This window comes from Thamnophis sirtalis, unplaced genomic scaffold (genome assembly GCF_051295495.1).
Source record: "Thamnophis sirtalis isolate CommonGarterSnake01/CBP01778 unplaced genomic scaffold, rThaSir2_p1.2 scaffold_9, whole genome shotgun sequence".
NCBI lineage: Eukaryota > Metazoa > Chordata > Lepidosauria > Squamata > Natricidae > Thamnophis > Thamnophis sirtalis.
Window position 1 is genome coordinate 65,104,843 of NW_028261389.1, and position 17,464 is coordinate 65,122,306.

Below are 17,464 nucleotides of genomic sequence, written 5' to 3' on the forward strand. Positions count from 1 at the left end.
ACAGGCATGGTTATAATATAAGTACAATAACTGGAGTTCATGTTAGACTATGCCCTGTTTGATACAGATAGCATACAGAACACAGTTTATATGTTCACTGTTTAGCTACATTACAGCAGACAGAAATTAGACAACTTTATATGTGAAGAGGTACGTTAAATTAAAACACCCATTATAAACTTTTTTAAATAGATTAGGAGAACATATTGATATCTTGGCCACAAATGGGAAACCTAAAATATTTATGAGATTAACATTGAGATGCTGCATGTAACCTTGTTCCTCTCCAGCATATTTAATATTATTTTTGACACAATTTCATTTATCTGCATTGTCATAAATAATTTTACATTTAACATTCAAGCTGCAGAAACAATCACCTAGCAAAACGAACGGACTTTGAATAAGTCATTTCATCTTATTGTGTAAATAATGATTCTGTTATAAGAGAATAATATATTTAACTTGTGGAGCAGAACAACTTCACGGGAGCTGTCTTAGTCTATCAGCTTCATAATGCAATAGGCTTTGTAAAGAAAACCATTTAATTACCGTATTTTTCAGAGTATAAGACATAACTTTTTTCCACAAAAAAGAGGCTGAAAACCTGGGGGCGTCTTATACACTGAATACAGTGCCTCCCAAAGCCCCAAAATGGTGGTGCATACCCTTATGGAGGCTTTCAGAGAACTCCTGGGGGCTGGGGAGGGCAGAAATGAACAAAAAATGGGCTATTTTCTGTCCCCCAGCCCCCAGCAGCACTCTATAAGGCTCCATGCTATGCATGCAAGTTTTTTTTGACAAAAAACACAACTGTTTTTGAAAAAAAAATGGGCCATTTTTTGCTTGTTCCCCCCCCCCCGATCACTCTGCAAGCCCCCCCCCAAAGGCTATTCATACCTTTTTTTAAAAAAGGGCCCATTTTCACAAAAAAGGGGCCCTTTTTGGGAGGTTTGCAGAATGCAAAAACATTTTTCCCCCTTTTGGAAAGCTCTTTAACTGATTGATGAGAATTAAATTGATCAAGTGCTGTGCCAGCAGAAACAAAGTCTTAGGTGCTGCATATTGTCAGCAATTTCCTTTTCCAGCACATGGATAAATACACATGGAAACATCTACCTACCTACCTATTCTCTCTCTCTCTCTCTCTCTCTCTCTCTCTCTCTCTCTCTCTCTCTCTCTCTCTCTCTCTGCCTACCTATCTACCTATCTACCTATCTACCTATCTACCTATCTACCTATCTACCTATCTACCTACCTACCTACCTACCTACCTACCTACTGTATTTCTCTCTCTTTCTATCCCTTTATCTACCTACCTACCTACCTACCTACCTACCTACCTACCTACCTACCTACCTACCTACCTACCTACCTACCTACTTACTTCTCGCTCTCTCTCCCTACCTACCTACTATATTTCTCTCTTTCTCTCCCTCTCTATCCCTCTATCAACCTATCTACTTTTTTAAAAAAAATTGCCTCTTCAAAACCTTTGTGCATCTTATACTCCAGTGCGTCTTATACTCCGGTGCGTCTTACATGTATATATTTGTGTGAGGATCTTATCAGTTTACACCAGGGGTGGGTTTCAACCAGTGTTGCTACTGGTTCGCTTCATGTGCGCTTCCCGAAACCAGTGCGAACCGGTAGGACCACACTTCTGGTTTACACTTAGTATTGTTGCATCATTATTGCTCTTTTTCCTATTTCATCTGAATTTTATTATTAGAAACACAATATCTTTTGTTTTTTAAAATGAGTAAATTCAGGATAAATCAAAATAAATATTTATATAATAAATAAATATTAGAATATAACATTTAAGAAAGCTAGCCATAACTCAGCTATTATCACCTCTACTTTTGCCTGACAAACGTGGTTGGGATTATTTGTATAATATATACCTTTACATTCAAATCCAGATTAGGATTATATTTAATAAAACCTTAAAATCAAAAACTTAAATTTCTAGGAAATCATTCTAACTGAAAATAACTATTTCTGGAAGACTCGGGATGAAATGTTACCAGTTTGGACCAGTTTTCCTGAATCAGTAGTAAAAAATGTTACCGGTTCACCCGAACCAGTAGTAAAAAAAAAAAAAATGCTACCAGTTTGGACAAACTAGCATTTCCAATAATCTGCTGTGACACACTATTATATTACATCTAAAGCACATGGCACAGTCGATTCTCCCCTTCATTGTTCTACTAACTTTTGCAGGTGCTCCGCCCACCCACCTGGACGTCATCACATCCATTTCTTTTAAAGTTTTATTATTTTTTAATTACAAAAATAAACATTCCATCTTTCCTTATGCAGTGTGTCGTACAAAAACCTCTGTGTAACATTGTTCCTCTTTTGCCACATCTTTCACATTCATATTAACATTATTTCCCTAAGTTTAGTATTATAATATATTGAGCATTTAAATATTATAGAAGTCTCTATTTTTCTTTTTAATATCTTCTACTAATAATATATCTATTTAATATAAACACCATTATTCTCATCCTACACATACTAACAATTTTCATCTTATTTATATCTCTATCTAAGTGTATTGTTTACTTTTTTTTTTTTAGCTTTCTTCATTTCCAAACTCTTTTTTTTTCTTTCCAATCATTGGTAAAATACTTCCCAAATCATATAATATTCAGTTTGCTCTTTCTCCTTAATTGCTAATGTTAATCTGTTCATTTCTGCTCATTCTAATATTTTCCTTATCACCTTCTGATCAATAGGAATCTCTATACTTTCCCAATGTTCTGCAAATACAATTCTAGCTGGGGTTAATATATGAATGATTAAATATACATTCTCTTTATTATAAATTTCAGGTAGAATTCCTTGCAGAAATGTTTCTGACTTCAGCTCAATACATTGTTGTATCATCTCTTCCAAACATGTCTTAATTTTTGTCCAATACTTCTTTGCCTCTCCACACGTCCACCACATATGATAATGTCATCACATCCATTTTTGATGCTCTACGCATACGCGGAAGGTCCTGCACGCTGACGCTCATATTTGCGAAAAGTAAGATAAGCAAAGGTAAGTTGATTTTACCCCTGGAAGGCTCTATCATTTTCAGGTCTCTTTATGAAGCCTGACAAATAGTTAAACTTTGAATAGTTCCATTTACATTATGTACACACTATTAACCTATCTGAAGCATTCAAATTAGCCTAACTTTAAAGTATGCTGGCCTATTCTTTAAATGTTACTTGGAGTTGTTTTTGACACAAACACAGCAACCTTGTTACTATATTAACCTATTCACTTTGGGGAATCTCTTGTCTTTTATAAGACATATTTTGTAAAAAGCATTGACTATCAGGCCAAATGTGAGTTTTAACTCTTAATAATATTTTCCTTTATTTCTCTTCTCTGTCCAAAGCCTGCTTATGATGGGTATTGGCAGAATGTTGAAGATATATGTAGAAGGAACAAATTTTTAAAAGGCAATGTTTGGTGTCCATGGTTTCAAAATTAGACAAAATTATTATCATTTTACTTTTGGCTCAGTTCGTTTGTTTACTGATTTGGAGGTATCCAAAAGCAGATCTTGAAGCTCAAAATATGAACCAGGCATTCAAAAGACAAAAGGCTTAGGAATCTCTTTCAAAAATGCTTTTAATCATTGCTTGCCATGAACAAAATCCTGCAAAAAAATATGTCGATGTAATTAGCAACTTATTGGACAGCATATTAGTCAGAATGAAAAAAACATCATCAAATTGCATCCTAATTGAAATTTATACAAATTATTCTATACTCTATGATCTAGGCTTTGGCCTTTATTTTTTTTTTCTAAACTCCAATTACTTGACTGAGGAAAAAAACCAAGCATTTTAAAACTATTCAATTCTGAATAGTTTGGGAAGTTTCAAACACTTGAATTATTTTCAGTATCAAGAAAGATTACATGTCAAAGAGCTCAGAAGTAAAAAGTTCTGTACATTTGTATGGTTCATCATCTCTTGGGATGATCAAATCATCATCATCTTCTTCTTCTTCTTCTTCTTCTTCTTCTTCTTCTTCTTCTTCTTCTTCCTCTTCCTCTTCCTCTTCCTCCTCCTCCTCCTCTTCCTCTTCCTCCCCCTCGTGTTCAGCCCTATTTCCTGACAAAACTGCTTGTTACAGGTCTCATTACCTAATGCTGTATGATTGTGTGCATGTGTGTTTTGGAAAGAATTAGTTTAGCATAATCTGTAAATCAGCTTACTGACGAACAACAGAAAATGTCAGTTCAAATGGGAGTGACTGTAGGGATGTTCAGTGATGTAAAAATGGTGGATGTCATGTTAAAATCAAAGCCCCACCTCTTTTCAATATCTCTCTCACACATAAAAAGGGATAGACTTTAATTATCCAATTATGCCTGCCATTTTGACGTTGTTGAGTACTGCTGTAAACGCCTCTGAATCAAAAGTAACAATTTGTTGCTCATTTCCGGAATCTGTTGTGACTAAACATGACAGCCAAAAAAGGCTCTCTTTCTGGTTTCTTCATTTATTCTTGGTTTGATATTTTTTTTGCATTGTCTCTAAATTATCACAGATGTCCAAGGCAATAACTATTTTTCCCCCCAAAAAAGAGAAAGGAAAAACAGACTCAAACAAAAATGCATTGTTCCTTCTTGTGTAAGGCTGTCACTGATAGAGTCCATACCTTAATTCATGATTATGTTAACCTAGTTTATCAAATAGACTATTTTGGCTGTGTTCACAGAGAAATTAAGCTATCAGCCTGATTAAATGTCTCCAAAATGTTTTCTCCATCAGTTCTCTTTTTCACCTGCGCAAGAGGAAAAAAGAAAAGCTTTTACTGAAGATGCTAACACATTTTATCTACTTCCTAAGAGTATTTTTGTTTAAACAGGGAAAAAAAGCTTGAAATTCAGCATCTTAATCTATCATGGTAATAAACTCCTCTTGTAAATTTCACCTAATATAGCAGAAGAACATGGAGTACAAACCCATATTGGTAGAATTGTTTTCATTATGGAAAGCACTGTTTTAAAATAGTTCTCCCAAGGTCAGATTCTAGAAGAGCCTAAGAGCTGAGGTGGTGCAATGGTTAGAGTGCAGTACTACAGGATACTTTAGCAGACTGCTGGCTGCAGTTCAGCAGTTCAAATCTCACTGGCTCAAGGTTGACTCAGCCTTCCATTCTTCCAAGATGGGTAAAATGAGGACCCAGATTGTTGCCGGGCAATATGCTGATTCTGTAAACCACTTAGAGAGGGGTGTAAAAGCCCTATGAAGCAGTATATAAGTCTAAGTGCTATTGCTAGAAAGAAATTCTGAATCATACCGAAATACCTTTCCCAAAGGCGTGATGATTTGTACATTGCAAAAGAGAAAAAGATAAGAACAAAACAAAGTTAAACTCAGCATACAATTCAAATCTGCCAGTTTATATGGCTATATTCAAATGTATAAATAATGAATGAATGTTAAATAAAAAACCTATATAAAGCACAACATAACTGTGTGCCTGCCATATTTATCCCAGAATTGATTCCCCCCACCCCCTGGGTTTTTTCAAGGCCTCTATCCTTATAAAAAAAAAAACCTCCTTTAGCCATCTTGAATTGTTATTTTTGTTCTGTTTCAACTAAATAACTAATAGTACACTAGGACAATTTTAGATCCCAGGTTTCCAGGTTTGGTTAAGGGAGTATAGTTTCAATGTGAGGATATCACCATTTCATCTAGAAAAAGAGTTCTTAAAAATGCCCCAAAATAATAAACTGAGTATCTACCATTGTGTATATACCTCATTAAAAACAAAACAAAGTAAATTTGGATCAGTAGCATTGTCTATGATAAATATTAACCCAGTTTCATCCTGATGCATTTATTTGCTCTTCCCTGAATGGTGATTAGAGACCTGGATTTTGGCAACTTCAAACATTAGCAATAGAAATAGCAATAACACTTAGAATTGCTTCAGGATGCTTTTACAGCCCCCTCTAAGTGGTTTACAGAGTCAGCATATTGCCCCCAACAATCTAGGTCCTGTCCTCATTTTACAAACCTGGAAGGATGGAAGGCTGAGTCATCCTTGAGCTGGTCAGAACTGCACTCCTGGAGTGAGCAGTTAATTAGCCTGGAATACTGCATTCTAACCACTGCACCACCATGGCCTGTTTAAAAAAAAGGGGAAAAAAAGAGGGAGGTAGTTTCAGTTTCAGTTTCAGTTTTATTGAGTTTGTATGCCGCCCTATTCCCGAGAGACTCAGGGCGGCTCACAATAAAAAGGGAGGGGATACAAAAAAATAAAATAAAAACAACAATTTAAAATTCTACAACAGCCATAACCTCGAATGGGGCTGAATAATTCAACAGCCCCAGGCCTGCCGGAACAGCCAGGTCTTAACCGCTTTGCGGAAGGCCGGAAGGGTAGTAAGGGTCCGGATCTCCATGGGGAGATCGTTCCAGAGGGCCGGAGCAGCCACAGAGAAGGCCCTCCCACGAGGAGTCGCCAGCCGACATTGGCCGGCAGATGGAATTCGGAGGAGGCCTAATCTGTGGGAATAGGTCTTTGGGAGGTAACTGGCAGGAGGCGGTCTCTCAAGTACCCAGGTCCAATACCATGTAGGGCTTTAAAAGTAACGACTAGCACCTTGAAGCATGTCCGGAGACCAATAGGCAGCCAGTGCAGCTTGCAGAGGATAGGTATAACGTGGATGTACCGAGGTGCACCCACAATCGCTCGCGCGGTTGCATTCTGGACAAGCTGAAGTCTTCGAACACTCTTCAAGGGCAGCCCCATGTAGAGTGTGTTACAGTAGTCCAGTCTTGAGGTGACAAGGGCATGAGTGACTATCTGAAGGTACTCTTGAAATACAACAAATAGCTTGGCTACTTCTCTTCTAAAATTGAGCTAATAATGCACATAAAAAGGAGGTGAATAAATAGAGGCACAGAATCAAGATCACGTCAAGTATTAGTACCACTTTATAAAATTCTACTAAGACCACACCTAGAATACTGCAACCAATTTTGGTCACATATTACAAAAAGATGTTGAGCAGCTAAGAAGCAACTAAAATTATCAAAGGCCTGGAGACTAAAACATATGAAGAATGGCTGCAGGTTTTGGGTTTGGCTAGTCTAAAGAAAAGAAGAATTACGGTTGACATAAAAGAAGTATTCCAGTATTTGAAAGGTTGCCACAAAGAAGAGGGGTTGAAATTATTCTACAAAGCACAGAGGGCATGAGAAGAATCAATGGTTGGAAACTAATCAAAAAGAAAAGCAACTTGGAATTAAGGAGAAACTTCCTAACAGTGAAAGCAATTAACCAGTGGAACAGCTTTGCCTTCAGAAATCATGGTCACTCCATCACTGGAGAGTTTAAAGAAGAGACTAGGCAGTCACTTATCTGAAATAGTATACATTCTCCTGCTTGAGCAAGGAGCTGAACTAAAAGACCTCCAAGGTCCCTTCCAGTTATTCTATTCTATTCTATTCTATTCTATTCTATTCTATTCTATTCTATTCTATTCTATTCTATTCTAGTGTATTCTAGTGTATTCTAGTGTATTCTATTCTAGTCTATTCTATGCTACTCTAGTCTAGTCTAGTTTAGTCTAATTCTATATAATTTCATGTTTAGTTATTTAGTGCTTTATAATTTTATGTTAGTTCTATGAGATTTGGAACCCAGAATAGAAACATTTTGCTGTTCTTTGTGTCTTGATATAACAACATTTACAAATATAATCTTTTTGCCCATGTAAGCATGTTAAACCATTATTTTATTTGTGCCATCCAATTCCAAGTGTAAGATCTTAATTCTGAAAACTTTCAGAACAAATTTTCATTCACCAAAGAACATATTCATAAACACACAGAATCATAAATAAATAAATAAATAAATAAATAAATAATAAATAAATAAATAAATAAATAAATAAATACAGCAATTAAGAGTTGTTATAGACGTAAGCTGTATTAGGTAGATTTCACACACACACACAAAAAGAATTCCATAGGAAGGCTAAATTTTCCTAAATTGACAATAAGTACAGTGACAGAATCTTGCAAATCTGTGTTGTACCTCTGCTTTCTTCTTACTCTATATGTATGTGAATTAAAGAAGTATCTTGCTGAGCCACTTCCCAACATTATTGCTATGGATTTTTTTAAAAAATATATATTTCAGCCCCTTTGCCTAGGTTCTTGCCTAATATAAATCATGATTCATACTGTAGAGAGCGAAGAAAAAGATGGCAACATTTTAAAACTGGCAACTCAAACCACAATGAAAATTTTAGCAGGGCTTTCCCATGACAGCGTAATGGAGAGAAACATGCAGTAATATATTGCTAAGGTACGCTAGGATTTGGAGCTCTATACCCATGATGGTGAAGCTATGGCACGCATGCCACAGGTGGCATGCAGAGCCCTCTATGCGGGCATACTAGCCATTGGCCCAGCCCAGCTCCACCGCTCATGCGTGCATGACTCCTGGTCAGCTGGTCTTTGGGTGTCTGCTGTGCATGCACGGGGTGGTGGTGGTGCTTGCATTGAATTTTTGGGCCTCGTGGGGGCCCCCCATGACCCATTTTGGCTTCCAGGTTGGTACAGGAGGCCTTCCAGATCCAAAATAGAGCGCTTTAACAGGTAAGCACTTGCCACATAACATGCTAGACATAACAACTGTTGCCTTAAAAAAAAGACAAAGTATGGATAATCAATGTGGGGATAGCAGAACACAAGAGAAAGAACTGGAACAAATTCCAAAATGCAAAGATCCACAAATCGAAATAGAACAACTTTGGCAAGACAAATAATAGATAATACTAATAATGATAGGCACCTTGGAGGCAAAAAGCAATCCCAAAACATTTAGGATATGACTTTGATTATCTTCAGCATTGATCAAAACACCCCCAGCCATTTGCAAAAATCAGCTTATATTATGCAGCATTTATTTTTAACACCTTCCAACAACAATATCTCCCTATCCCACTCCTTGGGAAGAACTTGATAAGTGCATAAAAATGACAAATCTAGTCTAAACATCTTTCTGACTGTGCAAGGAATCATAACTTTATATTAAAGAGCTGAATGAAGTCTCCTTTAATTATAGGATAAACACTCCTGCCTGAATATGGAAGGAAGAAAGGAAGGAAGAGAGGAAGGACAGTAAGCCACATCAGTCTTGGTGTTCCTGTACTTGGAGTTAGGGGAAGCTTACCTATTCAGCCCTTCAGTAGCTGTGGGGTAGAAAAGTGAAAAGACGAGAATTCTTAATCCCATAAACTAGAAAAAGTTAATCCTTTATAAGCTTTCTGTTCTATATTTCCATGATAGAGATGACTGGCTGAGCCACTTCCAAATTTTATCTCATTGGGATTATGTTAGGTAAAATAACCTCAGGTTTAGTTTGGGTTTGTCCATAAAAAAAAACCCCTAAGGTTATTTTAGCTAATGTAAAATAAAATGCTTTGATAATATACATAAAGTTCAAAAAATGTTTCTAAACGCACTTCTGACTGTATTTTCATGGCATGCTAATCATGCCAATGGTGCAATCAAGCATCTTGGACAAATACAACCAGTTTAACTTTTATATTAGAATTGAGTTCTAATTGAATTCTTTGAGTTTCACAATCACAACAAATTTTTATGGTCTTTTAATAACCCCGTAATCCTTTCCATCGGGTTGGAGTCAGGGCAACTGAATGGAACTGAGTGCTTACTGCCCTTCCTGTTGCCATTGCAGAGTTATATTCAGCAGATATATTCTCATTGTGCCCAGAGAGAGAAATATCTGCCGCTACCTAGGATCAAACTCACAGCCTCCTGATTGTGAGGTGACAGCTCCACCTCTAGTTCATAACAACGACCCTGTGAAATAGTTTGGGCTGAACATCACGAAACAAGCTTTCAGAAAGAACTGGGACTAATAACAGGGTCTCCCTGCTGCTAGTTAACACTATACCATACCAGTTTTCACAGGAATTATTGGTTTATCATTTTAATGTTTACCACATTTAATGTTTGTAAGCTGCCTAGAGTCATTTCTGGACAAGACGGGTGGCACATAAATATAATGACTGAATATGAATGATTAAATGACTAAATGATTGAAGAAAGAAAGAAAGAAAGAAAGAAAGAAAGAAAGAAAGAAAGAAAGAAAGAAAGAAAGAAAGAAAGAATAATTACTGAATGGTGATTTGGTTACTAATCTTTCCACTGATTAAAACTTGCCCCATTAGGAAGGTAGCCAATATTTACAAGCAATATATTATCAAAATAGCTTTTTCTCCCCAAAAGCCCAGTCCTACAATGAGCAAAACAAGCTACATTTCTGTTAACTAGGATGGAGTTCATGAAGTTTTGCATTTGGGATTTTATTTCTGTACATCCAGAATCATTGTAACTTGTGCAGCTATATAGATTTTATAAAAATATACATCACTGTTAGATGTTGTCTTTTGGGTCGTAATTAAATGAGGATCTATTCATGTGTAAGATAAACATTTTATTTATATTTCCACTTTTTTTTTGGGGGGGGGGGGTCGGGGATTTCAGATTGTTGCCCTTAGTTTACCATCTTTGATTTAGATGGTCTTTTTGATTCTTGCAGTACTACAACTTTCAAAAAGTCTTGCACTGAGAAATACTTTCCATGGATTTTTTGGAGACAGAATATATTTTCTTCATTCCTTCCAATGCAAAAACAACAACAACCAACAACTATTCAGTTTAAACATAAAAGAAAAACATTCCGAAAACTGTCCATTAAGGGAGCAAAGTGGCACTTAAGTTGAATTCTTGTCTGAAAAACTGTAGATCCTGAGCAAGAATTACTTACCTTAAATGTCAGGGGTTTTGTTGTTGTTGTTGAGTGACAGCATGAGTCAAATATCATTTTCTGTTCCTTCATTGCTTTATTGTTGATTGACAAGCCACCCCATCTTATGATGTCTTCTGCATATTGTCCTGTCAACATAATTGCTAGAATCATAACAAAATGGTATTACTTGAAATTACTACCAACCCTATTTGGAGAAAGCATTTGAAAGGAATGGCACAGGTGCAGTTTTAAGAACTTGTTTCGTTTTAAACCTCACACATATGTTTCAAAAAATAAAGGCAAATTACAGCTATTAGCTTGAACAGGAAATCACCACACCAAACTTAGCAGCACATGAAAATTAAAATACAAACGACTAACAATTTAGTCTGGGTTTTTCAAATGTTAATTTCACACATGGTTCTTCTCATTTCCCCCTCATCTTTTGGGTTTGAGATATTTTCTGAGTTTATCACTTTAAGAATGATTCCTCATCTCTTCCCCCTTCCCTGATTTTTTTTAAAATGTCATCACATTTTTTGTGTGTGTGCAGGGTGGAAGTTTAGGTAAGCTTTAGTTGTAAGAAAGTTCCAAGCATAACGTTTAAGGCTGCTGCAGCAGTTTCATGGATCATTAACAATTTGCTAATATTGTTTTAGCTTGCAAATTAGTGCAGCTTAGCGACGGAGGAAAGGTTCCATAGCTGTCATCAATCAGGCTAAAATTCTTCATGCATGAGATGAAAAACTATTTTCAGCCTTTGAGGCTTAGGCAGCAATTACTGTAACAACAACGGAAAAAAGCAAGGGGTGGTGGTGGATGGATAAACATCCGAACATAAAATTATCTTAGTGATGCCATTATGTTTATGTCTTGCTGTATAAGAATAAAAGCAGAATTATGCCAGTGACTCTCGGAATTAGTATTTTTGCATGCTAATAATAAGCCAAGAGAAGTAGCATGTCAAAGAACTAGTGAACTCTGGAACAAACAAATAATAAAGACAGAACTATTTATTGAAAATTGCTTTGTCTTGGTTCCTTTTTCACTTCTATGTTTGCTAAAATCACTAGGTATTCATCAACTGTATGCCATTAGAAAACATGCAGTCTTCTGGACCTTGTGCTTGAGGTGGAAAAAAATGAAACTGATTTTGAGTTTTACCAATTAGATAGATTTGTTGTTATAGAAAGGTCTAGTTTATATTAATATGAAAAAGTAAAAAATCAAGGGTAGATGTTAATGCCTTATTTCACTGCACAAAAGGAGTCAGAAGTCCATGCCTTTGTCAGGGTTTCAAGTACCATATTTTTCAGAATATAAGACGCACCAAGATTTTGAAGAGATAAATTTTAAAAAAAATTGCACTTTGCAGACCTCTCCAAAATGGCCTGGGTTTTTTTGTTTTGTTTTGTTTTTGTTTTTGCAAAAGTGGGCCCATTTTTTTCCAAAACAAATGGGCATGCAGAATCTTTAGGAGTCTTGCAGAGTGCTCCTGGGGGCTGGAGGAGCAAAAGTGAGCAACAAACAATCCATTTTTTGCTCATTTCTGCCCTACCCAGCCCCCAGGAGCATTCTGCAAGCCTCCTAAAGGCTCTGCACGGCCATTTTAGTGAATGGGGTGGGGTTTCAAGAGGCCTATTAATTCATAGAGTTTAATACTTATTTAGAACAATAAGTCCAAACCATCAGTCCTTACCATATATGTCCACTAGAAATTGCACTCAGTGGTTATAATGTTCAAGGTAATCACCCATGCCTTTACAACTTGGATACATATGCAGAATACAGAATAATAGATTCAGAAAGGACCACCTGTTCATACAGGAGACCTCATAATATTTCAGACAAATGTCTGTCCAATCTCTTCTTTAAAATCTCCAGCGATGGAGCACCCAAAACCTCTGGTGGCAACATGTTCTTTTTTGGGGGGAGGGGAGTACAATATTTTAATGGTAAATAGTTACAGTTCTATATAATTGTCTAATGCAATTATATATATAGCATTTGTGCTGATAAATAAATAAATAAATAAATAAATAAATAAATAAATAAATAAATAAATAAATAAATAAATAAATAAATAAATAAATAAATAAAGGGAGACATATTTGGGCATACTAGGGGTTGTGACACTAGATAGATAGATAGATAGATAGATAGATAGATAGATAGATAGATAGATAGATAGATAGATAGATAGATAGATAGATAGATAGATAGATAGATCTATTTCAAGCTATTTACCTCTCATCAGCTAGCCATACCCTTACTGGGAATCAAACCTGGGCTGTATTACATATTATGCAGTTGTATTAGCCACTAAACCACAGGCTCTCCTTCTTTATCAGCTAAGCCAGGGAAATAGGTATGTATTGTGTTGAGAGTCATATTGTGTCATCAGTTCTCTGATGAGAGCTAAATAGCTTGAAATAGATCTATACTAGCCTCCCTTTATTTATTTATCAGCACAAATGCAACACAAATGTAACAAGGCAACATAAAAAATGGCTTTCTGCCTGGATGGTTCCCAGAGTGAGTCGATAGACAGAAAAGGGAAGCAGTATGCTCCCTCCCATTTTTGGGCAAAGGGAGACTAGTATAGATCTATTTCAAGTTATTTAGCTTCATCACCTAGCCTTACCCTTACTGGGGTTCGAACCTGGGCTGTATTTACATGTTAGCCTCTAAGCCACAACCTTCTGCCTGGAAGGTTCCTAGGGTGGAGCTGAAAGGCAAAAGGAAAGCACTCCCATATTTGGGCATGCCAGGTGCTTTGACATTACACACACACACACACACACACACACACACACACACGAATGATCTATAGAATGGCCAAAAGGCCCTTTTACTAAATTGCAGAATTTCCATTTTTCTATTCCTTGCTATGTTTGTTCTATACAAATTTGACTAATAACCATATTTACAGTTTAACTGTCATGGATATATAGCAGATTGTACTACCACGTTTTGTATGCTACTCTCATCTCTTTCAGGAGAAAGAACAGTATGAAAATAAAACAAATGATAAGGAATAGCAATATTTCTTAATGTTCTAAGAAACCTCTAGGACGTGCAAATCAGAAGAATGTGCTCAGGGTAGAATTTCAATCTAAAGGTAAAAACCAACAAGCAAATGTTTCAGCAATCATCTCAATTTTACAGGGTCCTACAGTGAAGAACAGCACAAAGTTTGTAAGGGTGAGGGTGCAGCGATAATCCCACAATGGGTTCTAGACTGAGTTCTTTGACAAGCCGTCAAAGCTTAGTGGCAAGCCGTTCTTATCTACTTGTTAGAATCTTGGCTTAATAATGGTTGTTTCCTGATGGGTGATCTTTATTGCGATCAGAAGGAAAGTAGGCCAGGAATCAGAAAAGTATATAATATACAAATAGCAAAAAAGAATAAAGGGGAGAGAGGAAAATGTGGTGCACATATTAGGATACAGTACTTTAAAGTGAACTATGATTTAAGTTAAAACCTTTTGAACATAACATTGGTAAAAATGTTTCATTAATAAGCTACTCATTTCCTTAAAGGATTCCTGATCCTTTTAAAAAGGCAAACTTCTGGTGTTTTGTTGTCCCCCCCCCCCAGTACTATGGCTTCATAATTTCTATAAAGCAGGGGTGTCTAAATCAAGGCCTGGAGGCCAGATCTGGCTCTTGGGGTGCTTAGATTTGGCCTGTGGGGTTGCCCCGGAAACAGCAAAAGGCCGGCTGATGGTGCCTCTGCCAGGAAAAACAGAGTTTGAGAGGGCTGTGTACGGCCATTCCGAGCTCTGTTTTCACTAGCAGAGGGTTGCAGGAGGCCATCACAGCTGAAAACATAGCTCGGGAATCTGTTTTCACTACCACAGGTGCCCCCAGCACAAGTGATGTCAAGCTGACCACTCCCACCCTGACCACACCCCCACCAACCCCTCCAAGGTCAAACACATCCCTGATGTGGCTCTCAATGAAATTGAGTTTGACATCCCTGCTATAAAGGGTTATTTTGCTTTTCCAGTTCTTAAATCTGGCATGCAAAACGTTGGTCTCACAACCTGTCTTTACTGTAAGAAGAGAATGTTGTCAAGTTGCAGCCAAAAATCTGACATACACGAACTGGTGGGATCCTTACCCTGCATACACTATCTATATATGATTTTTTTTCCCAATGTAAACCCCCTGAACGAATTCTTTATTGTTTTGTACCATAACATCTTAGTAAGGTGGGCTAAGAGGCCCAATTATGAACCATAGTTCTACAGGCCATGTTTAATATCAAATACTCTGATTAAAGCTGAGGTTTTGCACCATTAAGCAGAAAACAATTGCTGACAGTTGCTGAAGGAGCAATAAATATTTTTACACATCTGGGAACAAGTCGACCCAGACGGGGAGTTTCCTGTTATCTTGCAAGATGGGCCCTGTTTATGTCACGCATGATCTATAAGGTGCTGACCATGTATATTTTAGGAATAGTAACTGTTGGCCATCTGGCATAGACAGTTTTTGGTTCCTCTCATGACCTTATATGCTTAAACACTGCCTCTATAGATGATGACGTAATTTGCACTATAAATGTATGGCTTTAAGGACCCTTCGGGGTTCAAACCCTTGATGCTTATTTTGGCATGTTTGAACCTGCGCATTCAATAAACTTTTCCTATATTGCATCGCTTGGCTTCATTGTCTCCTAATTCTACTACATTTTCTGGCACCCCAGATGGGACAGAGAAGCTAAGGCAATATTTTGCTGAGGGCCACTTTGCCCCGTTGGGGTGTGGGGCTGCTGCTCCTTGGCTTCCAGGCGCCACGGGTCTTCTTTTGCCCCGGGAAGCAGCAACAGCAGCCCACCCACACCAAGGGGGACACACATTGTGAGTCCAAGAACCCTGCAAACTTAGGAAAGGAGCTGTGGTGTTTCCTGGCCAGGATCCGTGGGGAGAAGATGTCTCAGGCGAGTATCTTGATAATTGTATTGTACCTATCTCGTTTGAAGATAGAAGAGGGGGCCTGATCACCCCCCTGGACTCGGGACGGCGTTCCTAATGAAGTCCGTATAGGTTGTGTGGGTGGTTAAACCAGCGCAGTTCCTGCAGGTGGCCATTGAGTTCCGGCTTCTGGGGCCTCAGGTCGCTGGTAGTGTGTTAGGAATGGGTGGGGGAAGCAGCATACCCAGCACACCGCTGGACTGCATGATTAAAGGATTTGACTCATATTTTAACCACACTGAATATAGAGTCCCTTACCCAAAATTGACCAAGGATAGGCTTATCTACTTGTGTCAGAACCAGTGGCCACATATGGGGGTAGGATGGCCAATGGGAGGAACTTTTCGAAATCAAATTATAGATGATTTAACTTCGTTAATTGCTGCAGACGAAGAACGCTATCCCAATCAGTTTCCATATATAGATCAGTGGGGAGACGCTGTAGCAGGACAGGCTGATGAATTATTGCAGTGTCAAGCCGAAATGGTTCGCCTGTGTGTGGTTAGACCGAAGGAAAAGGGGAAGTTGAGGTTAGCATCGAGATGTGTCAAAAATGTAGCAGCTTCAGAGAAAAAGGAGTCAGAGAAGAAAAGGATTTTTGCCCAAGACGAGGGGGAACTCTTCAGACCTCCCCCTCCCTATGCATCGGCACCTGTAGGCATTGTTGTGCCCCAGGCTATGGGTGCTGCTGTTGCGGGTAGTGGAGATAAGGAAAGTGCTGTGGGGGCAGGAGATCATCGGACAGCAGGAGGCGGAGAGGGCGGAAGCCGGGAAAGAGGAAAGTACATTGTTAGAGGAAAAGGAAGGACTCTTTCCATTAAGAGTATCAGAACAACAGGTGGCCATCAACGCCCAGGGAGATCTTGAGTACCGCCCTTGTTTTCAATATATCCCTTTTTCAACTACGGACGTATTGAATTGGCGGAAGCATTTTGGTCCATTGTCCGTGAAGCCCACGGAAATGACGGATCTGTTTCAAACCATTATGCATAGTCATAACCCCAATTGGCGAGATATACAACAGCTGTTAACTACGTTGCTAACAGCAGAGGAGAGAGAGAAATGCAAAGCAGGAATGCGAGAGGTTTTTAGAGAACGTTATCATACAGAAGCAGATAGGGCTCGGAAACTTTTGGAAGAGGCACCGGAACGGGACCCTGGTTGGGATCCTAAGGTAGCAGGTGACATGGCAAAGATACAAACGTATCAAACCGTGATAGTGGCAGCTCTCAAGAAGGCAGGAAAACCCCCTGTGAATTTGTCTAAGCCCTCATTGGTTATGCAGGGAGCAGATGAGAGTCCAGGAGCATTCCTTCAAAGGTTGATTGAGGCTTATGAGTTGTATACTCAGATGGACCCGAGGGCTCCAGAGAATGTGAGGATGTTGAATGAGAGGTTTATTGCACAAAGTGCGTTGGATATTCGTAAGAAATTGCAAAGGTTAGAGGGAGCGTTGGGAAAGAATACGACCGGGTTGGTAGAGGTGGCTAGGAAAGTGTATGTGAATAGGGATAAGGTTGAGAAGAAGGACAAAGATGATCGTATGCATAAGAAGACGGAGTTGTTGGCATTGGCCTTACAGGGAGGAAGGACAGGATTGGGGCCAAATCAATGTGCCCATTGCAGATCTGAAGGTCATTGGCAGAGAGAGTGTCCAA

The 17,464-nt window shown here is 38.2% G+C and overlaps 1 protein-coding gene across 1 annotated transcript; it reads left to right on the plus strand.

Annotated features, from left to right (window-relative positions):
- Positions 1 to 15,825: 15,825 nt before the first annotated feature.
- On the plus strand, positions 15,826 to 16,673 carry LOC148044168 (uncharacterized). Its single transcript, XM_087723050.1, has one exon. The coding sequence runs from the start codon at positions 15,969 to 15,971 to the stop codon at positions 16,671 to 16,673; it is 705 nt and encodes a 234-aa protein (XP_087579176.1). The 5' UTR covers positions 15,826 to 15,968.
- Positions 16,674 to 17,464: the final 791 nt, after the last annotated feature.

Bases quoted from the DNA above. Each gene is read 5' to 3' on its own strand.
- LOC148044168 (XM_087723050.1), top strand. From the start codon at position 15,969: ATGGGTGGGGGAAGCAGCATACCCAGCACACCGCTGGACTGCATGATT.